Source organism: Etheostoma cragini, chromosome 9 (assembly GCF_013103735.1).
Source record: "Etheostoma cragini isolate CJK2018 chromosome 9, CSU_Ecrag_1.0, whole genome shotgun sequence".
In the NCBI taxonomy this organism is placed as follows: domain Eukaryota; kingdom Metazoa; phylum Chordata; class Actinopteri; order Perciformes; family Percidae; genus Etheostoma; species Etheostoma cragini.
In genome coordinates, this window is record NC_048415.1 from 4,845,832 (window position 1) to 4,868,857 (window position 23,026).

The 23,026-nt window shown below is 39.8% G+C and overlaps 1 protein-coding gene across 1 annotated transcript; it reads left to right on the plus strand.

Annotated features, from left to right (window-relative positions):
- The first annotated feature begins 415 nt into the window (after positions 1-415).
- On the plus strand, positions 416-22,716 carry LOC117950809. Its single transcript, XM_034882150.1, has 29 exons — positions 416-446; positions 777-1,040; positions 1,230-1,490; positions 2,617-2,883; positions 3,573-3,833; positions 3,988-4,248; positions 4,698-4,955; positions 5,605-5,865; positions 5,949-6,209; positions 7,044-7,301; positions 7,387-7,647; positions 8,291-8,340; positions 8,515-8,725; positions 9,767-10,027; positions 10,360-10,620; positions 11,168-11,428; positions 11,976-12,236; positions 12,422-12,682; positions 12,769-13,023; positions 13,606-13,869; positions 14,192-14,452; positions 15,569-15,829; positions 16,463-16,723; positions 17,840-18,097; positions 18,819-19,079; positions 19,707-19,994; positions 20,483-20,719; positions 21,411-21,476; positions 21,591-22,716. The coding sequence occupies exons 1-29, from the start codon at positions 416-418 to the stop codon at positions 21,875-21,877; spliced, it is 6,909 nt and encodes a 2,302-aa protein (XP_034738041.1). The 3' UTR covers positions 21,878-22,716.
- The last annotated feature ends 310 nt before the right edge of the window (positions 22,717-23,026 follow it).

Consider the following 23,026-nt stretch of genomic DNA (forward strand, 5'->3'; position numbering starts at 1 on the left):
TTGTGTTGTAACTATTGATATTGTCAATGTCCAACCAAAAGGGTCTGCTTAGGGAGATGCAAAACCTGCTTTTTATTAGAGTACAGCTCAATCTACTTATTTGCTTTATTCATTCATTCATTAAAACATGATGTTTCAGAGATTATCTGAATGCCACATTTTAATAAATCTAAAAAATAATTGTTTTAGTGAATAGAGCAACATTTTTCTCCAGAGCATTTTTTGCTACAAATGTTTACGACTTGTTGCTATGATTACAATTAAATTAGTTTTTAAACTAATAAACTAAAACATTTGTTGTTAAAATGACTCAATTTGCTTGAGTAGTAGCATCAAAAAGGGTGCTATGACAGACAGAAACTGGATTCCTCCCTCCATATCTGATAAAGAGACCCTGAGATAAATAAAGGCATCAATGGAGCGACCGCTAGCTCAGCCAGAAGAGCGTGCGCCCCATGTTGGCTGAGTCCTTTGCAGAGGCCCGTTTCCAAATTTGACTTGCGGCCCTTTGATGCATCTCATCCCCCATCTATCTCTCTCTCTCTCTACCACCCATCGACTGTCACTGACAAAGAATAAAGAGAAAAGCCCCCCAAATATCTTTAAAATAAATAAACAAATAAAAGCATCAATTTGAATCAGTATTGTCTAAGTTTTCTCAGAAGAAAAGCTAATACCATTAGAATAATTTAAAAGATGCTTCATTCAAATAAAAATCGAATATATAAACTTATACTATTTTGAATTTGAACCTCACATTGCTTTTCCTTCCCCAGCTCCCTGTCCTCCTGCGGACGTAAAAAAATCAGTGGGCTGCGACAATGGCACGGTCGGCATCACCTGGTCAGCTGTTCCCGGTGCGGTAACGTACACGGCCACGCTGAAGCAGATAGGAGGAGGAAGCACCTCCTGTTGCACCACGTCAGACACCGGATGTGGCATTGCCAATCTGCCGTGTGGAGAAATGTACATTTTGCTCGTTATTGCAGAGGGACGAACTTGCAACAGCTCCCAGAGTGCAGAGGACATTGTCAGGACAGGTACAGTACATACTGTACATGTCACACACATGCATACACATTCCTATTTTTAGAAATCGGCAAAAGAAATTGGAATCAGCAAATTAAAGAATTACAGCTACAGAGGTCAGAACATTTTACGAACAATTAAACCATTAAAATTTAAAAAAATACAGAAATAAATATCAATATTGACCTCTCCCCTCTCAGTGCCATGCGTTCCTCAGGACCTCAAAGCCAATCTGAGCTGCAGCAACAATGTGGCCTCCATGTCGTGGAACAGCAGCAGGGTGGGACAGATTTACACAGTGAAGGCTGTGTCTACCGATGGCCACGTGGACGAGTGCAGGTCCAATCAGGACCATTGTGATTTGACAGGTCTGCACTGTGGACAGAATTACACAGCTACTGTGGTGGCAGAGAACCAAGACTGCAAGAGCAAACCGAGTGACAGTGTGGCATTTAAGACGGGTATGTAAAGACTTTACCTGCTAAACTATTACTATTTGTTTGGTTTTACTTAGTGCTCATTTTTGTTTCTTTTCATCTAGAGTAAACCGCACATGCTATTTTTCCCATTTAAAATTGCAAATATAAAGTACAAAGTTAAAACATTTTCACAGATCTTATATTTGCTTTAAAACAGTTTGACATTTTGGAAAATAAGCTTACTTTATTTGCTTTTGATAGTTAGATAAGGTGATGACACCACTCATGTATGTATGGTAAATATAAAGCTGGGTGGTTTGTTCAATCTGTTCAAAAACTAAAGTGTTAAGTTGTGGTTAGCATGCCTAGCTGAGAAATAGTCAGGATCATATTCCTGTAAAACCAATACGTTATTCTATTCAATTCAATTTTATTTATAGTATCAAATCATAACAATCATACAACAATCGTAATTCTATAATTTATTTATTTAACAATTCTAGTAATTCCCCAAGAGCAAGCATGTTGCAACAGTGCGACCATGTGCAGTGGCGAGGAAAAACTCCCCATTATGTTAATTTGTTGCTGATAGGTTGGAGAGCATTCTACACAATGCAATTGCCCACCTGCCTGGGTGTGCATCATCTCTTTATCACTATTAAATCACTGTTCTTTATCATTAATGTTTATTAATTCCTTTAAAGACACTTGGCAAAGCAGCATTGTATTTCTTTTAACAAGTTGCATTGCTTTTTTCTATCTAGACTACTTTCACTTCAAAACAGTCAGTTTTTCTACTATCTATCATCTGCGCCTGCAGCTGCAGGGGGCTGTAAAATGATAGATAATAGAACAACATTTTCTTGTGCCCCCCTCCATGTGTCATACAAAAATGCTGCTATTGTTGGAGAGCCAGACTAGCAATTTCTCTCTCTTTATACTAAGATAAGCTAACTGGTTGCTGCCTGTAGTTTTATATTTAGCACACAGATGTGATGGTGGTATAGTTCTTTTCATCTAATTCTGAATAACCAACAAAAATACTTCAAAAACGTAAAATGATTTCTTTAACTTCAAAAGCAATTCCGTACTCAGTAATGAAAAACTCTTAGGGTACCAAAGGAAGCGTTAAGCCCTACACCACATCTTCTTTATCTCTTGTCACTAGTGCCATGCAGCCCTGCAAACGTCTCCTCTGCGGTGGACTGTAAGGACAACAGTCTGACTGTGTCCTGGTCTAAGAGCTCAGGAGCCGACTCCTACATCGCCACAGTGCAGGACAGTATCGGTCAGACCACAACCTGCCAGGGCACGACCGAGGGCTCCTGCAATGTGACGGGACTGGGCTGCGGTCAGATCTACCACGCGTCCGTGATCTCCTCCGATGGATACTGCGACAGCCCGCCCTCCGCTACTGTGGATGGTACACCTTCAGGTACAGATGTTAAGGCATGAAGAGGAAATGGTTTACACTTGGAATAAAGGCTTTCGTAGTTTCTCTTGGAGTTGCAGAGATTTGTTGACCCATTTAGGATTATGAAACCCTTTCAAAATTTTAAAAAGGTCCCATGGCATGACAATTTCACTTAATGAGGTTTTTTAACATTAATATGAGTTCCCTTAGCGGCTAGAAATGGCGATAGGTGTAAACCGAGACCTTGGTATCTGCTCTGCCTTTGAGAAAATGAAAGCTCAGATAGGCTGATCTGGAATCTTGGCCCTTATGAGGTCATAATGGGAAAGGTTACCTTCCCTTTCTCTGCTTTGCCTGCCCAATAAATTTGGCCTGTCCATGAGAGAGAGACATAATGGCTTTCAAACGAGCAAATTGGCAGTTGGTCAAGGTCACACCCCCAGCCTCTGCCTCCGCCACAGACTTCAGATTCAGTTTTAGGGGACACTAAGGCCTATATAAAACCATCCAAAGAGCACCATGTCATGGGACTTTTAATGGATAAAGTAAAAATATAAATTGTATTGTATCTAAAACCAGAATGTAATCTTGCAAAAATCTACTTAATTTAAATGACAATGTTGAATTGGATTAATTTTTTTCTTTTCTAGTTTTTTTTAATTATCAAGTTAAAGTCATGACTGTCATAACTGTCTTATATGTCCTCTCAGTTCCCTGTAAGCCGACAAATATCAAGGCTGTTATGGACTGCTACATGCAGATGGCCTTGGTGGAGTGGTACCCAAGTGATGGAGCTCTATCGTACATCGTTATGGCGACCACCGCGTCAGGCCAAAATGTCACCTGTAAGGCCAACACCACCTACTGTAGTTTGGAAGGGCTGCTTTGTGGCAACAACTACTCTGTCTCTGTGAAAGCCGTTGGACGGACTTGCAGCAGCATCGCTTACTGGACAGGACAACTGGTCACTGGTGAGCAACTCACAGGGTTAACAGAGCTGCATGTATGCTCAACGTCTCCCTCCCCTCAGTAATGTGTTTAAATTATTGTCACTTCACTTGGATGCTTGACCTTCCACTGTACTCTTATTAACTTGTTAACATTTTCCCCTATCCTCTCTTCCAGAGCCATGCATCCCTACGCACATCACCACTGAGTACAGCCTGACGATTGGCCAGGTGTTGTGGGACATGGCCGCTGGTGCGAATTCCTACATAGTTGAAGGGGTAACAGAGCAGGGCCTGATGGTCTCCTGCACCACCCAAGGCACCAACTGTGCCCTGTACAACCTGGACTGTGGCCAGATGTACATCATCAACGTGACAGCAAACAATTTTGTGTGCCAGGGCGTGTCCACCTCGACCGAATCAGTTACAATTATGACAGGTGAGAAAACAAATTGATAGAACACGAGAACAAACAAATCTACCTTTACTATTCCGACAGTTGTTTGAGTTAATTATCAAGCAAAACATAGTCAATATCTTTTGGTTTTAAAGTAGTTGCTGGACAAAACAAGAGATTTGAGCATCACCTTCAGTTTAAGAAATTGAAATGGACATATAACACTAAAATTATCAATCAATATGAAATAGTCAGCAGATTAAACAGTTTCAGCGGTAGGACAGAAAACATGTATGTAATTTAGGTTTAATGTGTCATTTTCACATTTGGCATGTGAAGTATCTATTGATGGAAATATATTTCAAAGTACAGGTATTAAAAATATGGAGCTTCATAGATAATTAAGTGAATGTTGTTTTTTTATCATAAAATATAGATGAAAGATACTATCAGCATCCTTCAACTTGTTCTGCCTCTTTTCCCGCCCTAAGAGCCTTGCCCTCCCAACATCGTGCAGACCAGTGTGCAGAATCCCGACGTGGGAATCGTGTCGTGGGAGGCCAGCTTTGGTGCGGTGGGCTACGTAGCTCGTCTTGTCGGGCGCGATGGCCACTCTCTGTCCTGCTACACCAACGGCACTTTCTGTAATGTAAAAGGCCTTCACTGTGGAGTCGTCTACTACATCCAAGTCATGGTCATCGGAAAGACACTCAACAGTACCCTCTCCACTACTGTCCTGCTGGTCTCAAGTATGTGGTACTCAAATATTGTCTTTATTTTAGTAAAATATTGTGCTGAATACTCTTTGCCACATCATGTACCTGTAGTTTTCCACTACAGTGAATCTATTTGATAGGCATTTCAAGTGAAAATATTAGATATGAAAATACATTGTATATGTAGGTGGATAATTTTAACCCGTCGCCTACATTTCTCCTTTGAACTAAAGCTACTAACTTTATTTTGCCAAGAAACACTCTATTTGGTTTTAAATAACAACCCTCTATTTAGCTTAAATTAGTAAAAGTTCTAAATGTTAAAAAAAAGAATCAGCTTTGCAAATATTTTGAGGGAGTAAATGCACAAGAGTTTGGCCTTTTTGGTGACAAATAGTAAATGTAATAACGTAATGTGTAATGTAACGATATTAGGCTATTGACAGATGGATGTAGGAACTAACTCTTAAGAGTAAAACACAATTAATCAAACAGCAGTGAGCATGCTCTGTCCAAAGAAAACTGCCACCAGAAAACATAGGGTTAGGGTTGCCAATATGGCTTTCTTACATGATTTGGAAATTTTAAAACCTGGAGAGCTTAGGAACAGTGCATCTTTGAAATGTGATAAATAATGATTGCATCAGTTTCCAATATGTCCTTCCGTCCCTTCTATCTCTAGCTCCATGTGCAGCTGGGAATGTGGCAGCCAATTTGGATTGCTACAACAACACAGCCAAAGTGTCCTGGAGCTCAGCCAATGGAGGAAACTCCTACAAGGTGACTGCCGCAGCAGAGTCTGGCCACCGGGCTTCATGCGAGACCGCCGGGCTGCAGTGTGATTTGACTGTATTGCAGTGTGGTCAGACGTATAACGTCAGCCTCACAACCGTCAGCGAACATTCCATGACTGAGACACACACTAATGTCACGTTCAGCACACGTGAGTTAAGCAACATCTCATTCCAGAGTAGTTGAGAGTGCAGAGAAGGAGATCACTGATACTTAACAAAACATGTCATCCAGGGCCCTGTAAACCTCTGAATGTTGGAGTGGACCGGCAGTGTGAGACGAATACGGCCACCATGTACTGGGAGGAAAGTGGGGGTGTGGAGCTCTACATGGCTACTGCCATCGGCGGCATGGGGATGACTCTGAAGTGCAACTCCACCAACTCCACCTGCCAGTTCACAAACTTGTACTGCGGGAAAACCTACACCTTCTCTGTAACTGCATATAGTAAGATGTGCTACAGTGAAATCAGCAGTACGGTGGATATTCAGACAGGTAGGGCTCATCCTCAACTAATAACTATTTGGGTAATTGATTGATTGATTAACTGCTTGTTTTTTTTAGTTACATAGATAGAAATGGAATTAGCCTTCTGATTGTGCAAGTACACCCTCATTACAGTTTAACTAAATATTGTCAGTGCCAGCCTACATCTGTATTACTTTTTTAAATTGTATTTGATTAATTTTCTTTCAGTTTGTATGCAACAGACCAAGATGGAGCAGGCTTAAATGTTTTACAAAGGTTTCCACAGTACTCAATGTCAACTTTATTTTACTAAAACTGTGGAACCAAAATACCCCAAATGTTATAGTTTAGTTTTTTATTGATATGTATTAATCATTCAAAAATATTTCTTATTTTGTCTATTAAGTTGTTGTCTGTCACCCAACTATGCAGTTACTGTATTATGCATTTATCTAGCATTAGTACTTTTTTTTAAACTATTTATTTATGAGTGAATAATCACTGCAAACAATTAATCGATTCATTGATAGGTCGACTGCCAGACAATTCCCCAGCTACAATTTTAATAATTATTTCAAATAGGTTTTGAGAGAAAAGTACAACAATTAATTAGTTTGAGAAATTTAAATATGAATAATGTTTTGTGGTTTTACTCTTCTATGATATTAAACTAAACACTTTTAAGTCAAGCAGTTTGAATATGACTTAACATGACTTCTTTCATGAAATTTAGAACACAACATAGAATGATTATTTGATAACAGAAAATAATTGTTAGAGCTGCAGCAACATTCACAGGCATATCAGATGCAAAGGTCACGTCAGAACTAAACTAATAGTGTCCAACTCCTCCTTCTCTAGACCCCTGCCAGCCGACTGGCCTGACAGTCATTGGGTCCTGTAACAACGAGACAGTGGTGTTGGATTGGTTGGTGGCTCAAGGGGCATTAGTCTACGTGGTGACGGTCACAGGAGACCTGGGGTACGCCACAGCTTTCCAAACCAACATGACAACAGTAGAGGCTCAGCTGCCCTGCGGACAACTATTCATCTTTACTGTAAAAGCTCAAGATGATCAATGTTACAGCGCAGTGAGCCTGCCAAAAAAATTCAAGACAGGTATGAGTCTCATTTATATTTTCTGTCTAATGTGGTGTACAGTATACTAAGTTTATGATGATGCAACAATACACCTTTTCCCTAGGTCCCTGCGTGCCTGAGCATGTAAAGAGCTTTACACAGTGTGAGAACAGTCTGGGCTCGGTCAGCTGGGACAAAAGCGATGGGGCTGAGTCCTACATGGCAATCGCAATAGGACGGGACCACCACACCCACATGTGCACCACAAACACCACCAGCTGCACCTGGAATGAGCTGCACTGTGGAGAGCAGTACACAATTCACGTCATTGCCAACGACTACATGTGCAGCAGCCTGCCGAGCAACATCACTTCAATACGAATGGGTAAACTTTTTTTATTTTTTAATAATATAATAAAATTATAAAAATGAGTCCATGAAGGAGAAACAGACTACACTCTAGCGTTACGTCAAAACCTGGAAGTTTGACCTAGTAATAATTTAGGCCACACATGTAAATGAATGAACAAACTACAGACTGGAGGTATAGCATATTAAAAGGTTTAAGAGAAGTCCAACAAGAATTGGGCAAATCAATTAGGCTTGAGTGCTCTGAAATAATACAATGTGGAAAGCACAAATATCACAATTCACTAAACAGCTAAAACAAATAGCTGAATAAGTTATTAGTGGTCACAAAATAAATCTGTGACAATTTTAATAATCCATTATTGTTAAAGTAATTATTATGTATAAATTACTAACATTCCCCTGTTCACGCTTCTACAAAATGATTTACTCTTTTACATAATTGTAAATGGTTTTTCTGTAGGGTTTAAAGTGTTGCTAAGACAAAACAGAACTCTGAATTAATCACCTTGGGCTCTTGGAAGTTGTGGCATTTTAAACTTAAACATTTTCTGACATGATTAATGAACTGATTGAGAAAGTAATCTGCAGATTAATTGAGAATCAAAATAATCATAATTTGCCGCTCAACTAAACCTCTTTTCGTCTTCTGTTTTTAGCACCCTGTATTCCTCAGAACTTGGAATCATCTCTGAACTGCACAATGAAGGTAATTATTTTTACAAAATGTTTTCCTCAAAGCTCTTTCTCAAGAAATAAACTATTCTATCTACATTTCTGCTCTGTGAAGCACTTTTGTTTTGAAAGAGGCTAAACAAAATGTATTATTTATTATATAAACTGAAACTAAAAATATTATAATATAATGTCACCTGTTTCGTAGGTGGGATCGCTGACCTGGAATGCCAGCGAAACTGCTGAGTTTTACATTGTGACGGCAAAGACCAACAACGGCCACAAAGTGCAGCTTAGCACCAATGACACCTGGACATTCATTTCTGAGTTCCTGTGTGGCCAGGAGTACTTCCTGTATGTTCAGGCAGTAGACTCCGTGTGTACAAGCCTGCCCAGTCAGCCATCAATGCTTGAGTCAGGTAGATTCCTATTCCATTAAGCCAGAAAAACTAGTCCAGCTATCACCAGACCAAGCCTAGCTTTACAGATTTGAGATTGAGCCTTGGTCTTGGGAGTCTGCTCTGTATTTCTCTGCACACCAAGGGGCATAGTTCAAAGGACTCTGTACGCAATTGGATCGTCCTTCAACTAATCAGACCAATGATCCGGGTGACGTAGAAGCGACAGCTGCATACAGGAATCAACGTGTTGCTGCGCTTCGGTGGCGTTCTGTGGGCGCCGCTTTGTTGAACGTAAACAAGAAGCTGCTCGGTCGCTTCTCTATTGTCATTGTGTTAAACCCGCCAATAGTGCACCAGGTAGACAAGCCAGTTTGTGATTGGTTCCTGCAAATATGTGAACTGAAGCAGGAGAATTAAACATTCATGTTCAAAGACGGAGGTGCAAGGAAAAATCTAATCGCCGGCAGAGTGGGCGGGGTTTACTATTCTACCAAAGCATTGGTTTTCAAAGTATTTAACAAGTCAACTGTTTTTCCGAAAGCTCGACTCTGATTACCCAAAGTTTGAGTAAAACATATTACATGTTTTGCCCTTTACAGATTTAAAACTCTTAAGTTTAAAGGTACTCTATACTTTGTAACTGTGGGATTATTTAATGCAACATTTGAATGACCACTAAGTTCTTATTCCTTTAAATTTAATTATCTATTTTAATTATTTATTAAACTTCTTCTTTTTGAGTTTCAAACCACCTACATTTAAAAGATATTTTACAGAAAACAATTGGTTAACATTTTTTGTATTGGTGTTCCATTTAGCATCTGTCGTGACCGTTATCAAGTTTACTCATACATACGACCCAAAATCACAAATTGGTCTCAGATGGATTTAAGATCGGCACAATCTACAACATCCTCTGTTCTATACGGAGAAACAGACAAAAACTGGTGGATTGCTCACCAACAAAATACTCTGCATCACTGATATTAACCTTAAGGGCACTTCTGCTTATTCAAAAATCCGCCTGCACTAACAGTCTATTCTACTTCCTTACCTCAGAGCCCTGTCCTCCTACTGGTGTCTCCAGCTTCATGAACTGCCTCTCTAACATCGCTGTGGTGTCGTGGAACAGCTCGGCTGGAGCGGACTTCTACACCGCCACGGTGACACAGGGAGACGGCCAATCAAAGAGCTGCTGGTCTGACAGCAAGCAGTGTGGCATGCCCAACGTCAACTGTGGCCAGAACTACACGGTGACGGTCATTGCCTCAAATGAGAAGTGCAACTCTGACACCAGCCAGGTTGACACACTGCAGTCAGGTGAGACATTCAGGACAAGTATATACTGTAAACTTCTTTGATAATATTCTCTATACTTCTTTCATGCCTTTTTAATTCTGCAAACTGTAAATAGTTTTGGTCAAGAGTTTAGGTGGCTTTGAGGTAAGAAAATGTATATAATTGTCTGCAAAATGGTGTGTCTTGTCCAGCGTTGTCTTGAACTTTGATTTAAATTTTTGTTTTCTATGTTCAGTTCATTCAACATCAAACATCTTTGAATTAAAGGCTTGTTTAGACAATCTCAAACTTCTTGCCACTCCACAATTAGATATTTAAACTTACTACAATCTCCTCCACCGGCCTTTCTCCAGTGCCCTGTGTTCCTACTGACGTGGCTGTGAAGATGGACTGCTCTACTAATAAGGCTCTCGTGTCCTGGATTTCCAGCAAGGGCGCCCTGTCCTACAAAGTGATTGCTCAAAGCACACAGGGAAACATGTCCTTCTGCGAGAGTACACACCTAATGTGCACCTTGGCCAACCTGACATGTGGTCAGGATTACTCTGTCCAGGTGGTGGCGCAGGATGATATTTGCTCAAGTTTACCGAGCCCAGCTACAAAGTTCACATCAGGTAAAACAACTGAATGGACATAAATCCTCTTTGGATGTTTAACCCTTGTATTGTCTTCACTTCCGGGACCCTCTTGCATCCCTAGGGTCAAATAGACCCGTGATTTATTTAGAGTTTTAAAAACAATTCTGAAAAAAAATGTTACTTCATAATCTATTAACAAATGTTGTCTTTGTCTCAATTTCAAACAACTGAGATAACATATATGTTTAGGGAATGCAATCAGTCTCTACTAGAATAATTAAAGATGGAAGTGTGGTTAGTTTTTTGTCATAAGGTTATAATTCATGTTAAATATCCACTATGGAAAAAAAACGCAAGTGGTTATATCCAGAATAATTTTCTGAATTGAGTCAGGAATCCATGTTTATCACAGAAAATAAGGTAAGGCCATTGATTTTCAGGTAGAAAAAAAATTTAACTTGTACCATTTTTCTTCTTGTAAAAATTTGAAATGGGTCAATTTGACCCGAATACCATACAAGGGTTAAATTAATTGTGTCACAAGTTTTACTACAATCCTCCGTTTCTCACCCCCCTCTCTTAGTTCCCTGCACACCTAGCATCGGCTCAGTGGTTCTGGACTGCTTCACCAACTCTGCCCTCTTGGACTGGGCCTATGCCGAGGGTGGCCTGAACTACACCGCTACAGCCCAGACCACTAGCGGCCATGTGTCCACCTGCACCTCCAACTTCACCAACTGCGAGCTGAAGGACCTGCAGTGTGGTCAGACCTATAATGTTTTCACTGTGGCCTCAAATGAAAATTGCAGCAGCCCTCCAAGCACCATGTTGCAGGTGGAGTCAGGTGAGCTCTCGAAAAAGCCCCTTTACTCAGTTTAATCAAATTAGAGTTGAGGGGCAAGGACTTTAAATAAAGCGGTAATTTAACTCTAGTTGAAATTTAGTTTTCCTGACCTGTAGTGGCTGAAATTCTAATCTTGCTGCAATACCAGCATATGGGTGTGTTCTGTATTTACTTGAGATTTGGTGCAAAGCAGCTGTGGGTCATTATTTTCACTTCCTATTTCCCCTGAAGAAATTTTTTAATTTGATGTGTTTATTTTTGAATTTCAAACAAAACTATTGGTGAAAATTGGATTGTAATGAAATACAATTTAAATGCAACCATTATTTTAATCCTCTATTTTGCAACAGGAAAAATACAATGGATGTGTGGTGTGTGATTTTAGCCAGAAGGGTTCAGCTAAAATGCCTATTTTTGGTTTGGTGTTACTATATAAAGTCTAGAAAATCTATGTTCAATGAAGAAAATCGTATTAAATGCCATTAAGTCATCCTTTACCTGACAAGTACACAACTAGCAATCAATCCCTCTCACTTTCCTCCTCCAGTGCCTTGCCTCCCTGGAAATGTTGTGACCGTACTGAACTGCTCTACCAACACATCCCTTGTGAAGTGGCAGCCCAGCATAGGGGCTGATTACTATATTGTCCAAGCCCTCGGCGTGGAAGAACAAGAATCTAGCTGCGAGACATTCACACAGTCCTGTGTCCTCCCAGACCTTATGTGTGGCTTCACCTACAACATCAGTGTAATTGCTGTCAATAGCGTGTGCAATGTATCACAGAGTGACATGACACAGCTGCAAACAGGTGAGGACCATCGAAGAATAGCAGCGTGGTAGTTGTTTCTGTTACAGATTGGTTTAATTTAATTGTGCTGACCGAGTTGTGTTGTCTTTAGTAGTGCTAATATAACAAATAATGGATAAGTATTGGACATATATTGATCCTAAATTATTATGCAAGATTCATTATTTCTCTCTGTGCCCGAGCAGTGCCCTGTGTACCGCAACAGGTGAAGGCCCGGGTGGTTTGTGAGTCTGCCGCTGTGGCGGTCTCCTGGGAGCCCAGCAAAGGGGCATCATTATACACCACAGTTGCCCAGGGCAATGGCGGCTACGCGTCAGTGTGCAATACCAACGGGACAACATGCCTCTTCAATGACTTGCTGTGCGGCCTAAACTACTCCGTCACCGTTAGTGCTTCCGATGAGACGTGTAGCAGCGCTAGAAGCTCTGCTGTGCAGCTCAACACAGGTAGAATCAAGAGACAGGCATACTGCACGTCATATTAAAGCTCTATACCTGTTGTCAATCACACCCTTCTGTCTTTCTGTCTGTAGTGCCGTGCGTACCACAGAATGTAACCGCAAAGATGGTGTGCAGTAATAACACAGGTGTTGTGTCATGGGAAGGAGAGGGTGTGTCCACCTACATGGTGCAAGCTTTTGGGCCCGATGGCCACAAGATGCAGTGTAACAGCACCACAACCAGTTGCCAGCTACCCAGCATGCATTGTGGTCAGCTCTACAACCTGACAGTGACAGCTCAGGATGGACTGTGTGACAATAGCCGTGCCTACCTCAACCTACAGTCAGGTAAGTTTTTCAGTATGAACATTTTTTGAATGATGTTATATTAGGGTTTAAATTGTATTGGTTGTATGACATAGGATACATTAAAACAGGTTTATTTCAATTTCTACCATTAACCATTAATGGTTAAAAGTTGGGAGAATATCCAGATTTCTTACTAACTTAACAGCAATGTGCGGGCATCCTTGTTACCTCAGAAATAGAAGTTTTGCCAGATAGAATACATATTACCTAATAGAAAAGAGATGAAATAAAACTGAATTTAAGAAATCTAAATGCATTAATAAAGCATTTAAGAAGTTTGTTGGACTTTTTGGGTTCGTTAAACCCACTTTGGAGAATCAGGATGGCACGCCAGAGTCATCTAGTAAGATTATAATCATCTTGTCCATCAGTTTTCTATTCAGGCTCTCCTCAGAAAGAACAATTTAGTGTTTAATATTTGCTTGAGTAGAAAGAACCCTTCAAAGTTTAAGAATAAACTCTGCACGTTGTCACATGCAAATTGTCTTATCTCTGATATGGATATTAAGCAAAAGGAACTTCATCATCTCACTGCTTGTCTGTCCTCTTTTTCTGACCCAGTGCCTTGCAGGCCAACCTACGTCAAGGCTTCCCTATTGTGCTACTCAAACTCTGCTGCAGTGACATGGGAGCGAGCCAGTGGAGCGCTCTCTTATCTTGCCGTGGGTGTTACAGAAAACAGAAGCGACCAGACTGAATGTAACAACACAATGACCTACTGTACTCTGAGCAACCTAAAGTGTGGACAGACATACAATGTGAGCGTGTTCAGCCAGGATGAGTCCTGCTCCAGTGTGGCAAGCGACAAGGCTTACATGCGGACAGGTATTGGGCCAAATACAAACTCATTGCAAAAGCTTGTTGTGACCTTCTATATATAGTGATGACAGTGTTATTTGTTGGTATGAGGTAGAGTTGGTTGTTTCAAAAGGGTTCTTCTTTGTTTTAGAGTGTCTGTGATATGTGTTAAATTGTAAATAAAAAAGTGCTTTTCTTCTGTGTAAATTTGCTTTTAAAGTTTTCTCTTGATCCCTTTGAACCTCAATGTTTCTCAATATAGCAACATGAACATTGCCTAGTTTGACAATGCTATATTAACCTGCCTCTTAACTTTTCTCTGCCTCTCCCCTATCTTTCTACCTCTCAGCCCCCTGTGCACCCCAGGATGTGGCTGTTACTGCACAGTGTGATGATGGTGCCATGAACGTGTCATGGTCCCCCAACCCCGATGCTCAATACTTCCATGTAGCAGCAGTCAGCAACACTGGGGCCAGACTCTACTGTAACTCCAGTAACACTTATTGCTACATAAGGGATCTACCTTGTGGACAGGAATACAACGTGACTGTGCTGTCCGTGAGAGATCACTGTGAGAGTAAGAGCAGCCCTGTAGTAAAGACTTCCTCAGGTAAACTTCAATTTGTTCAATTGCAAAATTGCATGCTTAGCAGGCTCCAGATTCCCCCCAGGGGGATGAGCAATTATTATCAGACCAGTTCTAGACATGCGAACCTGCGCCACCTATTGGAAAGAAAAGAAGTAGCTGCTACAAACACAGCCAAATGAAGGCCAGGATTGTTGTGACAGCAATTTTTTTTTATATAGCTGCTGTTTGTGTAAGTTTGCATGTTTTTTGTGTGTTTTACAGTTTACATTTAAAAGAAACCCTTTGGGCAACACACTTATTCAGTTTTTTGGTTTTGAGAAGATTGATATCACGCTCATGTATGGAGTGTGATATCAAATGACTACCAACACCTCTAAAGCTCACTGCTTAACATGCTGTATCTTTTTTTGTTTAATCCTTAAACAAAAGAAATACACTGGGGGGAGTTACATGCTGCACATATTTCTTCCTATTCTCAAAAAGTTGGTAAATAAGTGTTTTTTCTTTCCACCTGATTAAAAACTCAAATAATTTATAATAATTTAATGTTGTAGACGTTAGCATGTAGACATAAACTGCTGCGTTTCCAAATGACACAGGTCATCTGCTGCTGACACAAAACCATTCCATGTGTGATGACATAATATAGTTCCTACCAACCCTATGCTTCTGGAGAATGTCTTTAACCCGCTGAGGACAAAAGAAGCACCAGCGAGTCCAAGCGTTGTTTGACAACACTCCTACTAAATGACAAAATTTCCTTTTGGAAATGTATTTACTATTTTAGATATAAATTACGATACTTTTGTGAACCCAAGACTTTTATAAACTCATTTCAAGCACTAAAACAATTGAGTGTATGTATGTTTTTACAAGTGATTTGAAAATTATTTTAGGGCCAAATGATCCATTTACAGCATACATTGCTCTGGAAACATTTTGGGTGTCACTTTACAGAAAGCTGAGTTTGTTCTGAAGATTTTGATATGAAACACATAGGGATCAAGTTATATGGAAATAGCCTAACAAGATGAATTCAAGAAGATATATTAAAATGTCCTTAGACCTTGGATGGTTTAACAGAAAAGCAAAAAAAAGTAAAGGATGGAGATTTAAAATTCTGAATTTACCCCACAGCTCCGTGTGTGCCCAGGAACGCTGAGGGCCGTCTGGACTGCGTATCAAACTCTGCTTGGGTGACGTGGGACGCCTCAGAAGGAGCTCTCAGCTACTTTGTGCTGGCCAACGGGGTCGGAGGTCACAACTCCAGCTGCACTACCACCTCCTCTCCCTGTAATGTCCCAGATCTGAAATGTGGAACGCGCTACACCTTTCACGTCACTGCTGTCAACAATTACTGCAAGAGTAATCACAGTACCCCCTTTGAGTTTGAGACAGGTATTCCAAAAGAATCTTTACTCACAAAATACAAATTTTAAAGTTAAGTGCTGAAGTGTTGTCTTTGAAAGGTTACTAGGAAAATGATCTAGTTAGAATCATACCATATTAATGCATTACCAAACACTAAATAAAATGCTAATTCTCTTCTGGCACAAAAGTACTGCAACAGTATCAGTCAGTGGTTCCCGACCTTTTTGGCTTACAATGAATGTCAGTGAGTTGCAAACACTGAGTTTCTTTTCATTTGACTCACTGTTATCCGTAAAACTATTCAACGTTTCCCAAAAAAAAGATTTGTGTAAAAACCTAAAAAAAGGCTTTCAATTTATGTAGCAAAATAATATTTTTACTTCTTTTCCGTCCTAATAATATTCTCGGGACCCATTGAAGGGGTCCTGACCCAAAAGGTTGGAAACTTGAGTTACAACTAATCATCTGCAATATAGGATTTTGTCAATAAAGCACCTAGGAGGTCTTCTGAAAAGACGGCCTCTCTGACAGACTATGATAAACAAGAAATGGCAAGGATACAATGCTTAAGTTTCTCTAAAACTGACTGCCACTGAGAGCCATTTCATTTCTTACTGCTGGTGTTTTCTGATGCTAATCTTTTTTATTCCTGGCCCGTAGGTCCCTGTGCTCTAACATCCGTTAGTGTAGTGACAGAATGCGACAGCGACACAATCCTGGTTAACTGGGAGATGACAAAGGACGCACCGCTCTACCTCGTGACCGCTGAAGGCAATGATCAAACCCTCATATCCTGTAACAGCTCCTCCAACTCATGTGTACTCCCAAATATCCGCTGTGACATGTATTACAGCATCATAGTATCAGCTTCTTCGGATAAGTGCAGCAGCCTCAGAAGCCCACCAAAGAAGATCAAAACAGGTATTTTTTAACTTACCATTACAGTCGGATTCAGTTTATCACTCACTGACAAAATTCCTCTAGATTCCTACAAAAATGAAGTGCTAATTAATTGTGTAGAAGAAGCAAAGCTACTTAGAATCATCTTATACAACAAATCATCATGGGTAAAACACATAGATAACGTGGTCTCGCTGTAATCATGAGATAGCTGACATTTTTGACACAAGATACAGCTAAGCAAGTTGTTCAGACCTTGGTTTTATCGAATCTTGATTATTGCCGCAGCAGTATGGTCAAGTACTTCTGTTGGTTATATGAGAAAACTCCAAATTGTACAAAATAGAGGATCTTTACTATGGATTACTATCCAATGTTTACATACATGTAAATCTTTCCTGGTTGAACCTAACCCTAACCCTAACAGAAAATTACTATATTTTTAAAGAAACACTCCACACATTTAGTTTAAAAATGTAACGGTCAGTATTGATATGCATAACTCTTATACAAGACATGGAGTAGCAGGGCATTTTATATTTTACAAACTAGAAAGAACACACTCAAGTGTACAGTCATATGTCAAGCAATGGATAAATTATATTGTATGTTTTATTTGAGGTTATACAGTGAGTCATGTTTTCTGCTTGGGAGTGATTTTGAGGTCTATTGTCACGGTGAAAGTTAGTCTTATGTCAACCCAAAAACAATTATTTTGGGGGATTTTGAAGTGCTCATATTATGCTAATTTTCAGGTTCATAATTGTATTTAGAGGTTATATCAGAGGTTTACATGGTTTAATTTTCAACAAACACTATATTTTATTGTACTAAACTTTGCTGCAGCTCCTCTTTCACCCGGTGTGTTGAGCTTTCTGTTTCAGCTACCGAGTAAGGCTTCCATCTTTGTTGGGACTTGCACACGTGCAGTAGCTATGTAAGCACTACTAGCCAGTAAGAAGCAGAGTATGACGTTCGTCCATGAAGTAAAGGCTGGACTACAACAGAGCTGTTTGGAGCAGTGTTTATACTGTTTAAGGAATTAAGGAAAGGGAAAACGCCAAAGCATAATATGAGTACTTTAATAAACAAAACAAACTTAAATGTTTAAGGCTTATATTTGGTCTGTCTCTTTAGCGCCCTGTGTCCCAGAGAATGTGACAGTGTTAGCATCGTGTGAGAAGAACGGTGCCAGAGTGATGTGGGGACAGTCCCCTGTGGCTACATCCTACCTTCTGACCGCCACAGGCAGGGATGGACATGTTGCAAGCTGCAACACCTCAGTAAACAACTGCAACCTCACTGATCTGCACTGCGGACAGCCGTACAGCTTAAACATCACTGCCAGTGGAGACAACTGCACCAGCAAGCCACACACATCATCCTACAGAACAGGTAGAGATAGACATTTTAGTTTACTCCATCAGGATAATCCACTCAGTATTAATACTGCTTTCTATGGGCACATACTGTATATCAAACAATAAGACAATTAAACCATCAAACAGATGTTGGATAGATTTTCTGTTTTTCTTTATTGGATATTCAGGTTTTTCTGACAAAACAAGGGTGTAAGTTTTTTTCAGAATGTTCTGACCTTCTGTAGACAATGCAAATAATTAGCAAATTATTGAAATTTTTACTTGCAGCCCTAAAAAAGCGATATCTGTATTACAGAAGAGGAAGCCAGCTAATTGGTCCTTAGGGAAATCGTGCCAACATCTTCTATTTGGATACTGCAGTTTTTTTCTTTTCATGCCATAACAAAATAATATTCAATTCCTGGTGTTTGAAAAGTAACTTTTATTGTTGTTCTGTTATTGTACTAATCAATAATAAATCACATGATGCACCTTCTAGCTGCTACACTCTACTGTTTGGTTTCTACATTACAACCAAGTTAAACTGACTAAAGGAACAGTACAGCTTGCTGGGTTCTACTCTTATTAGTCACCTGTCTTGATTAGATTAATGCATCAAGCTCCTTTCCTTGTCAAGACTTTTTTAAACTCATTACCAACAAGGATGGGTTAACATTATACCTTAAATGTTGAAACTGCAGGCCAGCTTCCTGTTTGATTTTCTAATAAGAGTTGTTTTCTCTCTGTGGTCGTAGTGCCCTGTGATCCCTCTGGCCTCGCAGTGGATATTAATTGTGAGACCAACTCTGCCATACTGTCTTGGGGTGCCAGTGAGGGTGCTGTGGAGTATTTTGCCTTTTCCCAAGCTGACAATGGAGACATGCTCTACTGCCACAGCACTGTCCCCTTCTGCACCATGGAAGGGTTGGAATGTGGTCACGTTTACAATTTCTCTGTTAAAGCCTCAAATGGTGTCTGCAACAGCTCGCTCAGTGCACCTCTGCAGGCGGGAGCAGGTAAATATTAGAGATCAAAAATAAAAATTTAATTCAACATAATTAATGCTCCATCAAGAAAATTGAGCACAAATTCATTTTTACATACACAAAATGTGTTAAAATTTTAAGTCTTGCTCAGGTATAATACAAAAATTAGTCCACAATAAATTGGTTGTTACTTCCCTGCCTGGTTTATTTTAGACATAAGTTGATTGAGAACAGTTTAATTTGCAATGACAACTTGTCATGTCACATTCACATAGTTACACATTGATATCTGGATGCTCCCCAGTACAACATCAGTCTTATATGCTAGCCACTGAGCAGCTCCACTGGAGTGGTTGGGTTTAAGGCCTTGCTCAAGGGCATCTCAGAAGTGGTGATGAGGGAGGGACAAGTCAGGGGTTCAGTCTGGGGATTGATACCAACAGTACAGCTGGTCTAGTGGTAAACATATTGTAAAAATCAGTAATCCTACCAAGAAGTCTAGAGAGGAAGTTGTTATTCTTTAAAATGTGTTTTCAAAGGACACACTACATTTAACAAGTGGTATGCTGGTAGACTACACAGGAAGAACAAGAGCTAAAAGTATATAAATGGTCTAATTCCAATGTTAAAATACTGACTTACCTCTCAACTCCTCAGCTCCATGCCCTCCGACTGCTCTGAAAGTCCGAATGCAGAAGATAGGCCAAGCACACTGGGCCATGACGTCATGGGACAGCGTCAATTGTTCTGACGTTGAGTATCTTGCGAAGATAACCGGTCAAATCCAGAACAACCCACAAGCCCTGATGGAAGTCTTTTCCTACTGGCTGCCCAGGAGATACTTTGAGTTCCCAATGCCTTGCAGCACAGCCTACAACCTCACTGTACACGCCAGAAACTCAGGCGGGGTCAGCAAGCCATCCACTGTCTTTACTGGAGTCACAGGTAACTTTACACTGCACTCATCCTTAACTTTCTACAGGTAGTGAAGCGTGTTTTAGTGACCTTTACATAGATAAAGGTGTTAATTAAATTATTTTCAATAATGTATTTTTTTACAATTGTACCTTAAGTATATTATTCTCCTGTGTAGAATTTTGAGATTCTTTGGAATGAAAAGTGCGTTATAAATAAAATATATTATTATTATTATTATGATTAAGTGGAAGCTGGTGTAAAATGAATAACAATACAGTAAAATACATTTGTAATATAAAATGAGTCTTCATAGAAGAAGTTACAATTGTTGACAAATACTGTATAAACACAGTGTCTTATATCTGCTAACTACATTATAGTGTATAAACCATTTAATAAATCCTTGTGTACTGCTTATAAATGCTAAATGGGGAGAAATATAGTAAAGTGTTGAAAAAAAAAAATGATGATCATCCTGCAGTCCCTGATAACAGCCTTTTCACTCACTTTCCCAGTCCCCTGTTCTCCACAGAATGTAAGGTACAGTGGTAACAGAGACTTTGCTGTGCTTTCCTGGGATGCATCAGTGTTTGCCACAAGGTACACTGTCTACAGTGTGTCGGGGTCAATCCGTGTCGAGCTTTGCAACACCACTGGGCTCTCCTGCCGGCTGACCAACTTCTATCCTAACGCCACTGAAGTGACAGCAAGCAATGCAGCGGGATGGAGTATACCCAACCAAAATATTACAGGTCAGTCGCAGGGTGAAAACTTCTGCAGCACAACACACTATTCAAGGAATAATCTTTCCATGATTTCATACAATTTTAGCAGTTTCTACAAGCCTCCCTTACTGATTGCTTTTTCCTTTATCTAATTATTTATCATTCTAAATTTTAGTTTTGCCAAGAAAAGTTCTTTGATGTCCAATGCTGGTGGTGGTGGTACATGATGGTGCTTTCACACCTATCTGTTTGTCTGTCCGGGATCTTCCCTGACACATCAACAGCGCCTCATTAAACAATGTCACAAATGTTCTGCTAATGGAATATAGCAACAGCACAGTAACAATGTCCTCCAAATTTTGTGGTACAAATGGCTCTTATTTTGTTCCATTCTGCTTGGTTATTATATCAATGCATGGAGAGTTATTTCTTTAGTTAATCTTACATGTCTGACATAAGAGAGTATAAAACACACAAGGTTGAGTAAAGTCCTGCATAGCTTGCAGTCAGTCACCTTAATTTGAAACAAATGGGAGATGAAATGGGAAAAAAAGTATTTGACTATCCCTCACAAAAAAACAATGCTCTGTTAACTAGTAAACAGCTGCAATTATCACTGCTGCCAAATCCAACAAATGTTCAATTTCATTAAATTAGCACCCACTTCTATACTTAAAATATATAAATGTTCTGATGAGTATGTTCTCACCTTTCTCAGGTCCAGTACAAGCTCGCAGAAGAAGAGATTTACGAGCCAGTGAAATATTTGCCCATTTTGAGAAAGGTAAATGTTGTTTTATAACATAACTTAGAGATAGTGTGAAGCATGTCAATGAATCATGAATCTGAAGTCACAAGCCTTTACTATGACACAAGTGTTAAAATCTCTCTCTCTCAGATCTTGAAAGCCCAGAAGTGACTGTGACAGTGAGTGGAGTTTCCTTGTATGTGAATTGGACGGCAGTGAAGGATGCAACAGAGTACACAGTTGTGATTGAGGAGGAACAGAAAGACCAGGAGACCATTCGGCCACCTATAGTGGAAACCACGGAAGGAAATTTTTACTCGGTGACTGACCTCAAACCTTGGACCACCTACTGCATCAGGCTTGCAGCCAAAAACACTATCAAGCAAAGCAACTACTCCATTAGACCAATATGCAGAAGCACTAGTGCCTCCAAATAAACCACAGATCCATTTATTAAATAGACACTGGACTCTGAAAATAAGAAATGAAATAAGAGTTATATGTTTGTTTTCTTCACTTTGTAGCATCCATAACACAAGTGTTAACAGTTCAATGTCTAAAACCTTCAGAAAGAAAATTGTAAAAAGACAGAAAAAAAAAGACAACTACAAAGCTACAGCATTATTCTTCTGTTTGAACGATCTCTTACATACCAAGAATAAATTGTGATCAACCCTGAGGAGAACCTTTAGATTTGAATGCTTATGAATCTTTGTTAGCAATAGCATATATACATTTCCATTATTGTGGCTGGTATCATATCATATTGCTGAAATTCTATTTATCAAAAATGGTTTTATTTCCGAGATAGGTTATTAGATTCTCTGGGGGATTGTTAAACTAAAAAAAGTAGTGTAGTGTAGACAAATAAACTCATAATTTATCGAGAAATACTTTTTGAAAACATCTCATTTTGTGAACACACTGCCGTTGTTGTTTTTTATAATAATATAATATATAATAATATGGAGGAAGGAATTTAGGGTGGCAGTAGCTCAGTCCGTAGGGAATTGGGTTGGGAACCGGAGGGTTGCTGGTTTGAGTCCCCATTTGAACCAAAGTACGGAGTGTGGATTGATGGTTGGAGAGATGTTACTTCAACTCCTGGGCACTGCCAGGTGCTCTTGAGCAAGACACCGTACCCCCCCCAAACCACTCAGGGCGCTGATCCAGCTGGCAGCCCACTCTCTGACATCTTTCCATTTGTGCATGAATAGGTCCTGAGCATGGTTGTATTTCAAGCCTGTGTGTAGTGATTACTAACGGAGTGTCAATTGTAATTGAATAGTTTCTCTGAATGACGGGTGTTAAAATCCATTATCTTCAATGGCAAAGGTTGTTTCAAAAGTATAGAGGTTAAATCCTGAATATGTTTATTTTTTCTGTCTTACCAAATAAATTACATTTATATGTCAAAGCATTAAACTTTCACTGTGTGTTCAAATGTCAAATTAGACTGGCTTCACCTTCAGAATATGGGTTGGTCAAAAACTCTCATACTCTCGCCAAAAAACGTTAAAAGCAAGTCTACTGCATCTGAAATGGAGTTCATGACAACTAAACATTCGTGATATCGAGAGTCACAC